Source organism: Lactuca serriola, chromosome 9 (genome assembly GCF_051521515.1).
Source record: "Lactuca serriola cultivar US96UC23 chromosome 9, Lser_US96UC23_V15, whole genome shotgun sequence".
Lineage (NCBI taxonomy): Eukaryota > Viridiplantae > Streptophyta > Magnoliopsida > Asterales > Asteraceae > Lactuca > Lactuca serriola.
This window is the reverse complement of record NC_136416.1, coordinates 24,685,086-24,694,266: the sequence shown is the minus strand read 5'-3', so window position 1 is coordinate 24,694,266 and position 9,181 is coordinate 24,685,086. Positions and strand designations below refer to the sequence as shown.

The window sequence follows — 9,181 nt, the reverse complement described above, 5'->3', positions numbered from 1 at the left end:
CATTACCACAAACGAAAAAATCAAATTCATATTGCTAACATAGAAACATACAACCATCAATTTTCACAAATGCCATTGCAAGGAGATATAATAAAATAAAACAAAATTTTATTTATTTATAAAATGCAGAAAAACTTTTCCTTACAATGCAATCACAAATGAAAACTATGTCATTACATATTTCCTAGCAATCTATCATAAATCCTAAGTAATAGCTCAAAAATCCGATCTTTGAACCATGCTATTGAAATCCATCTTCACGATCAGATTCATCATACTCTTCCTTTAAGCTTCCTTCCCTTTGCCTGATCCTACAAAACATAAAAATGCAACCTATTCACATCATGTACTAAGAATCATCATTTAAGAACTTAATAGAGTTATATAGTAGACTTACCTGAAGCAGAGTCAAACTTTTCGATTCTACCTTCTCGCGGATCTTTCAGGTAGTCAGGGAAAATTCGCAACCAATACCCTTTCCCTTGGCAACAAAAACATATGGACTCTTTGGGAATGGTACACGGGACAATCTTAGACTTAGACTTTTTCTTTCCCTTGGAAAGAGAAATCTTTTCTGGACTTCCAATGTTTCCATTGTCAATGTCCATGGAATTTTGGGGAGTAGATCTTCCAATCAAATTTGCTTTTCCAGTGCGCCAAATCATTGTTGATTTACTAGCAACAAGCAAATAGGTAAGATCAACAAGGGTCATGTCGTGGTCTGTCACATAGTAGTCCTTAATGAGCTCATTATATGACTAAGGAAGTGATTGAAGAACCCAGTCAACAGCCAACTTCCTTGAGACTTCGACACCCAATACTCTCAGCCTGTCAATATGTGACTTCATCTCCAAGACGTGAGTACACATAGACTTTCCTTCCTGCCAATAGGGCTTCGAGTGACCTAGAACTTGTGACTTAGGGAGAATTATTGGAGGAAGTGGAGGAAGTGAAGTATGACTTCCACGATCCAATAACGGGACATCATCTTCAAGAGGAAAGCTTATTCTATAAGATTTGGGAAGACCATAGTTACCTGAACTAGACATCTACAATGGGAGAAATTCAAGTCAGTTGATTTAAGTCCTTAATATAACACCCAAATGAAATATTAAGGTTAGGACCCAACACAATATTTTACAATTTGGAAGAGGGATGCCATAATCCAAACTGCAAAATATTTAAAGGTAGGTAAATGACGAATTACCAATTTCCACCACGAAAAACCAAAAAGAATTTTCGGTCTTAAGTGGATTGAAACTCCTTGATTGTGCCTTCAAGTTTGTGACTGGGATGCCGAGGATCACAAACAAGGTGTGAATAACCATGCAAATTAGGTTGGTACACCGAATGTTACAACCACCAAATCAATGTGTCGGTTAACCACACACGCTCCATTGATCTATGATTAACATCAAGCTACCCTTTGCGATGCACTGTCAGTCTAGATTAGTGTGCCGGTTAACCACACACACTCCATTAATGGCTTAAAAAGGTGCAAAGTGCAATTTCATGGGTTAGCACCATATTCACATTTTCCTAAGTAACTAAGATTAGGAATTTATAGGTGTTTAGTTACTTTATATTTATCATTATACTTTTAATGAAGGGAGAATTACAGTCCTATCCTACCCGTTTGGCTAATAACCCTCCACCAGTCAAGGAAGTGGTGGGTAAGAGTGGACACCCATTAAACTGTCATTTTATAAGCAGTAACCTTATAGACCGACTTCGTGAATGAGGCCTACTAACTGTAAGATTGATTTTAGTCTTATATATATATATATATATATATATATATATATATATATATATATATATATATTAAACCTATAATATTATAATAGTATAAAGATTGACTTTTAAACTTTTAAAATTCTAGGGATTGGAACTAAATGTTTCAAAAGTTAGACTTTTACATTTACAAATCCCAAAACTTGAGGGCAAGTTTTGTAACTTCCAAAACCTTTTGGAATCCATAACTTATGAGTTTAATAAAGATTCTTTGAAAAGACTCTTGACATTCCATAACTTGAGGACAAGTTATGGAATTCATAAAAACATTTATGGAAAAACGCTCTTCAAGTTCATAACCTATGACTTTTAATGATATCTTTAAAAGAAAATTTTTCATTTTCCATAACTTGAGGACAATTATGGAATTCAACAAAATCATTTAGATCAAAAATTCTAACAAGAAAATCACACAATTTGTCTATGATCTAAATTAAACTCATAAGAACAACACAATTCAAATCAAAAAAATTTTATGTAATTAGCCTAACCGTATAAAATAATACAAAACATAAAACTTTGATAACTATCTTATAAATTGGATAAGCATGATCATTACCACATCAAAAACATGTTTATAAGTTCAAAAACAGTTTAGAGTAATGATCCTAGTCCAATTCCAGCCAAAAACATCGAAAAAATGCATTCTGGAGCACCAACTTATCGAGTATATGAACAAACTCGGCAAGTTGGATGACTTTGTACTTGGAATCAGTGAGTCCCCCAGTGGACTCGGCGAGTCCACTGCCCAAAATAGCAGAAAATCGATTTTTAAAGCATTTCCAAGCAAGTAGCATCAAGTATAATTGAAAACAGCCCTAGGCTCTGATAACACTGTTGGGTTTTGATCATTCTAACACTCCTAAGGTGTACATGCAACCCTAAAAACCTTGTATCTATGTTTTCTCTATTATACATGCAAACTTGAACTTTCCAAGGTATTACCCTAACTAGCATACAAAACATTGATACTTGGGTAATGAAACAAGTTAGATGGCATGCCTTTTCTTGTAGTTGGAAGCCTTGGACCATTAAGAGCTTAGTGCCCTAATTGTTGCACCTCAAATGGAATCACACAACACCACCAACAATTGGAAAAACTTGTGAGAAGAACACTTGCTTCACAAATCAGCTAGCCCTTCTGCATATGCCTTAAGTGCCGATTTTAGGAACCATGGGGTTTCTTATATAGTGTGGACATTAGGGTTGCACCATGTAACTCATGACTTTCCATATTCTTCATGATCCATGGGTGTTAACCTCCATTGAGTATCCATGGGTCACCACATGGGTTTAGCCAAACATGAAGAACTATGGATCATAAGCCCACTTTATAAGAATGAATGATTTACCAAATCAATCCTCATTTATTTAATTAGTCTCTTTTGATCACAAAATTAGTTCCAAACTAATTCTTGACCAATACTAATTAAATAATATGATTTCATATTAATATATTAGAACTTATAATATAATAATAAATCATAAATATCCTCTTCTCATAAAAGTCTATCCAAACTGTTCCAATGTTATGCAACCCAAATGGACCATGTTACTCTCGGGTCAAGTACATACCAATAATAGTTATGGGCTTAGACACCTAATCCAACAATTGGAACTTATATGATGAGTTAAATGACATTTTTTAAACAATTGAAGAAGATTTGAAAAGAACTTGAAACTTCATAGTCGTTGGGTGTGTAATAACTTTAAGAAAATAAGAAAAAAATGTGGTGACCAAATGGAATGGTCAATAAATCATAAAAATGAATGGGGTTTAAAGACCTAAATGGTTAATGATGGAACTTATCAAAGCACAATGATCTAATGGTTAAGTAAAGACAACGTCTAAGAAAGGTAAGTAACGTTTATACCATGTTGGTTTCTATTATGGAAGGACTAATTTGATAGTTCAAGTCAAACAAAATGGAAGAATGCGAAGGCAAGAAAGAATCATAGAGACAAATTCTAATAATTGGAAATTATGTCAACTTAGAAATTAGAATGCTATTTTGGGAAAATCTTTCTAAACTACCGCGGTATGCACCTTGATACAACTTAAACATCGGAAAACATCAATGGCTAAGAAGTGAATATGCTCAAGTATAAGGTTACAATGGAATTAGTAAAAAAGGTTTTTAAAGCACATATTTACTTTTGAAAAATCAAACCCATTACGACCACTTAAATTTGGAAAACTTCAAGGCCATAATGAAAACATCCAATGATTGTGGAAAATATAAGAGATATATGATAATGGAAAATTTTAATTATGGATCACCCCATAAAGATATCGTGCTTAACTTAGTGATTCTGAGGTTGTATCCTTAGTTTAAGGAAGAAAAAAGGTTGATGGGGTTACAGGTAAATGATGCTTTAAACTGACTAGGTCAAATTTAATTTGGTAAAACAGTGGGGTGTGTTCTATGGGCTTCCACCATAGAAAGAGAACAATTAAATCCGGTATTTGCGTCAATATTGCAAACAAAAAGAACTATAACACCCATCACATGGGCCTATATGAAATAACATTTAAAATTATTTCAAAGTATAAGTTTACAGAAAACGGTCCCAAAGTTTAATTTAAAATACTTCTCAATGTTCAAATGCGGATAACAGTCTGAATCATAAAATTTTCAAGCATTAAGGGGTTAAGAAAACATTTCATGCGAGAGTGTCACAACATATATCAATAAAAGGTTTAAAGTAGACATTAGAAACCAAAAGTCTTCTATAATTCCTCTATGGTTCTAACAATATCTACTAACTACAAAAGTTTATTAACAAGTGCATTGGGCTTTGGGGAGCCTAGGGAGTACAACCCCATGGTTAGACGTTATGGACTGTATATGAATGAACACTTTAGGTTTTATGGAAAACAAGAAACCCTAAAAATCATAAAAATACATTAAAAAAAATACTTAGACATCACAAATCTTTTTTTTTTTGATTTTATATTATGAATTTTCACAGCTTTTTCTTTATTTTCGCTGAAATTGTTTTTGAAAAAAAAACAAAAAAAAATCGATTTTTTTATTTTTTTTCAGCAATTTTGTAAACAAACCTGCGATTTTTAGGTAAAAAATGTCAAAAAATATTTGTGATCTCTGAGTATTTTTTTTATGTATTTTTATGATTTTTAGGATTTTTTTAGGGTTTTTTTGTTTTCAATATATATATATATATATATATATATATATATATATATATATATATATATATAGGTTCAGGTTCATTTGAGACCATTCTAATTTTGTGAGACCGTGAGACCAAATCTAAAAATAATTTTAAAATGCAAAATAAATGGAAAAATCCAAAAATTCTTTTTTAAAATATTATTTTCGGAACTTGAGTTAACTAAAAAAAATGAAAAAAAAATTCCGTTTTTTTTTTAAAAACACGTGAAATATTCTAAATAGAATATTACACTGACATATTTTAAAAAATAATTTTAAAATGCAAAATAAATGGAAAAATCTAAAAATTCTTTTTTTAAATATTATTTTCGGAACTTGAATTAACTAAAATATAATAAAAAAAATTTCTATTTTTTTTGAAAAATACGTGAAATATTCTAAATAGAATATTACACTGTACATATTCTAAAAATAATTTTAAAATCCAAAATAAATGGAAAAATCAAAAAATTCTTTTTTTAAATATTATTTTCGGAACTTGAATTAACTAAAAAAATTAAAAAAAATAAAAAAAAATAAAAAAATGCGTCTCACGGTCTCACAAAATTAGGCCGTCTTACATGAACCTAACCCTATATATATATATATATATATATATATATATATATATATATATATATATATATATATATATATATATATATATATATATATATTTGGGAAAAGTGAATATACCCTCAAGGGTATATAATGTTAGGTACCCTTAACCACAAAACTACATAGTTTTGAATAGATTTAATTTTCTGGAAAAAAAAAAACAATTTCCTTAAAAAGTTGTACGTATTTCCTCTGTATGATTCCTTGAACCATAATGTCTTCCAAGATCAATCGCATAGGGCTAAATCAAAATCGACCTCATACAAATCGGTATTAGAAATCGGAATTAACCTAGCTATAATCGACGATCGCATAAGGCTACAGCAAAATCGTTTTTTGTCATTAGGAAATCAATTTTATTGAATAAGTTTTCTGTTGCGATTGCACTTACGTGTCCAAGCAGGTGCGTTAATTTTGAATTGAATATAACAAGAAATCCGCCTTCTTCAAATACTACAAATCATCTAATACGGCTACAATAAAATCGTTTTTTGTGATTCAGAATTCTGTTTTATTGAATCGATTACCTGTTGCTGTTGAACTTACGTGTCCAAGCATGTGAATTAATTCTAAATTGAATACAACAGGAAATCGACATTCTTCAATGGTTCTATGCATGTATTTAATGTATACGTCCAACAAACCCTTATATAATACGTAGCAATTATCACCTGCAAGCAATCTAATTGTTCCAGCAACTCCAAATATACTATCCATGAACACTGAGATGATTTTTCAGGTTTTTTTGATTTTTTTTGGAGATTACTATTATATAGTTTTTCCATTGTTAACTGTTATTGTGTTTTTTTTTCCGTATAATGTTTCAATTTTATTGAATATAAAACAATTTGATGTTAATTTTTTGTTTGGAAACATGCATTGATGTCTTGTGTAGGCCATAATGAGTGAAACCGAAGCAACTAATCAAACTATAGAACCATATATAGCCGAAGATGTTGACACAAATGATTTTATGGAAGCAACATATGAATCTGAAGAACTTAACTATTTTGATGTGAACATTGAATTTGACAAAGACGAATATAATGTTGAAAAGATACTGGGAAAGGTTTTCGATACGCCTGACGAAGCATATACGTTTTATAACGATTATTCATTTTTACATGGTTTTGGTATACGTAAAGATAACACGGTTAAAAGCACAAAAACAAATGAGCCTTATCGAAAATATTATGTATGCTGCAAAGAAGGTTTCAAACGGGTAGAAAAAAATGATTCAAGTGGAAATGAGAAAAAACGTCGGAGAGATGTTAGAACCGGATGTCAAGCAAAGCTTTGAATTACAAGGCAGGAGGATGGAAAATGGTTGGTGGACTTATTTAATGACACACATAATCATGAATTAACCATGACACCAACGAATGTGATCAAGCATCGATCTCATAGCAATTTCCACCGTTCAATAGAAGGTAAATCTCTTATGGTGCAATTTGGTCAAGCAGGGTTGAAACCTTCTCAGATTAAAAAAGCTGTTAATACAATGAAATCCTCAAATGTAGCTGATGTTACTTCAAAACAATGTGTTGATGTCTTATCTGAGCATCGAAAACAATATAGAGGAAATGAGTTCTATGGACTTATAAAACATTTTCAAGATAAATCATTAGTTGATAGTGACCAGTATTTTGTAGTTGATTTGTCTGATGATGGATATCCTAGAAATATCTTTTGGGCTGATGGTAGATCAAGAGATGCATATACAAAATTCAGAGATGTTGTAGTGTTTGATGTTACTTATATGACTAACAAATTCAAGATGCATTTTTCTCCTTTTACTGGGGTGAATCATCATGGTCAGTCTATACTTTTTGGTGGGGCATTGCTTGAAAACGAAAAAGAAGAGACATTTGAATGGTTATTTGAACATTTCCTCAAATGTATGTTTGGAAAGTATCCGAAGGCAATTATTACCGATCAAGACAAAGCTATGGGCAATGCAATAAATTTTTTTCCCAAAGACTCAACATCGCTTTTGTTCATGGCATATCATGAAGCACGAAACTGAACACCTTCGATCGTATATTTCCCGTTATGGTGATTTTCAAGAAACATACAGACAATGGGTAAATAATGACACCATTGAACAATTTGAAGCAACATGGGAAGATATGTGTAGTAAGTATGAACTAGAAAGCAATTGTTGGATTAGTGACATGTATAACCAACGTATACATTGGGCTAAATCCTTCTTGAAGGATATTTTCTTTGCTGGTATGACCACAACTGGACGAAGTGAGAGTATTAATTCATTTTTTGATGGATTTGTTAACTCGAGGACCATGTTGAATGAATTCGTTGTACAATATGACAAAACAGTCGAGTCACGAAGAGCCGCCGAAGAAGATGAAGACTTCAAGACTATGAACTCGCGACCGGTTCTTTCTTCAGTGCATCCAATCGAAGCAAAAGCAGGTCAATATAATACTAGAAAGATGTTTGATACTTTCAAAAAAGAATGAACTGAAGCTATTACCAATTTGACTCACGAGACTCTAAGAAAAACTACTGAAGAAAGCACATATAGAGTTGGGCAACTGGACGTTAATAAAAAATATTGGCACATAGTTACCTTTCGTTCTTTGGATCAAGTCAGCGTCACATGTTCGTGTGCTATGTATGAGACAAATGGCATTTTATGCAAGCATAGCCTATATATGATGAAGAAGAAGCATGTTCAAGAACTCCCGAGTCACTATATTTTACCGCGATGGACCCTTGATGCTAGGTACAAACTGGGTAGTGTTAGTATCGGACTTGGAGAAATGAATAATGAAAATGGAGTTAGTGACTACACACTATGGTGTGTCCGTTCAAATTTTAGTAAACTAATTGAACAAGCAAGAGACTCCCTTCGGAGATACAAAAACTCAATAAGTTATTGATAAGTCTTTTAGATGATCAAGCAAATCGAAAAAAATCTATGTCTTTGGAGAATGCATCTCAAAGTTCTTGTATGGGAGTTTCACAAGTAGATATGATTCCACAGTTATCTGTTCGTGATCCTCTTGGTCCAACTACTACAAAAGGGTGTCCTAAAATTTCTAATAGAATCAAGTCTTCTTCAGAAGCCCCCAAAAAACGAACATGCTCTTACTGTCAAGGATTGGGTCATTACGCTACTAGTTGTTCAAAAAAAAGGTTCTTATTATATTAATTTAATTTCCATGATTTACAACTCTAATAATTATATTAACAATTTTTTTCATGGATCAGGCGGATGAATTGTTGCAAGAGAAAAAATGATGAGACGTGTTGTTTATGTGAGCAAAAGAATAATCTAGATGGTTGTTGACATGAATAATGTATGAATAATCTAGCAGTTATTGATGTTTCTTAACAATTTTTAATGTTTTTGAATGAAAATTGTTGATTGTTTTATGATTTGTGTTTAAAATTGAAATTGCGCCACCGTTATGTGTTTCAAACTAAAGTACGATGATATTTTCTGAAAAAAAAAACAAAAGTGTTATGCTATTTTGTGAAAAAAGAAAGTATGAGGCTATTTTTTGAAAAAAAAAAAGGAAATTTGAGGCTATTTTTTTGAAAAGAAGAAAGTATAAGGCTATTTTGTG

General features: G+C 31.8%; 1 protein-coding gene across 1 annotated transcript; it reads left to right on the top strand.

Moving 5' to 3' along the window:
* The first annotated feature begins 6,957 nt into the window (after window positions 1-6,957).
* LOC145075446 (protein FAR1-RELATED SEQUENCE 5-like) lies at window positions 6,958-8,901 on the top strand. Its single transcript, XM_079021693.1, has 4 exons — window positions 6,958-7,509; window positions 7,604-8,021; window positions 8,504-8,747; window positions 8,823-8,901. Exons 1-4 carry the CDS (start codon window positions 6,958-6,960, stop codon window positions 8,899-8,901), a joined length of 1,293 nt encoding a protein of 430 aa, XP_078877819.1.
* The last annotated feature ends 280 nt before the right edge of the window (window positions 8,902-9,181 follow it).

What these genes read in the sequence shown, in the direction of transcription:
- LOC145075446 (XM_079021693.1), top strand. Translation starts at nt 6,958, where the DNA reads ATGACACCAACGAATGTGATCAAGCATCGATCTCATAGCAATTTCCAC. An exon ending in TGTTTGGAAAGTATCCGAAG is followed by an intron (nt 7,510 to 7,603) that starts GCAATTATTACC and finishes CATATCATGAAG; the next exon opens with CACGAAACTGAACACCTTCG. An exon ending in ACTAGTTGTTCAAAAAAAAG is followed by an intron (nt 8,748 to 8,822) that starts GTTCTTATTATA and finishes TTCATGGATCAG; the next exon opens with GCGGATGAATTGTTGCAAGA.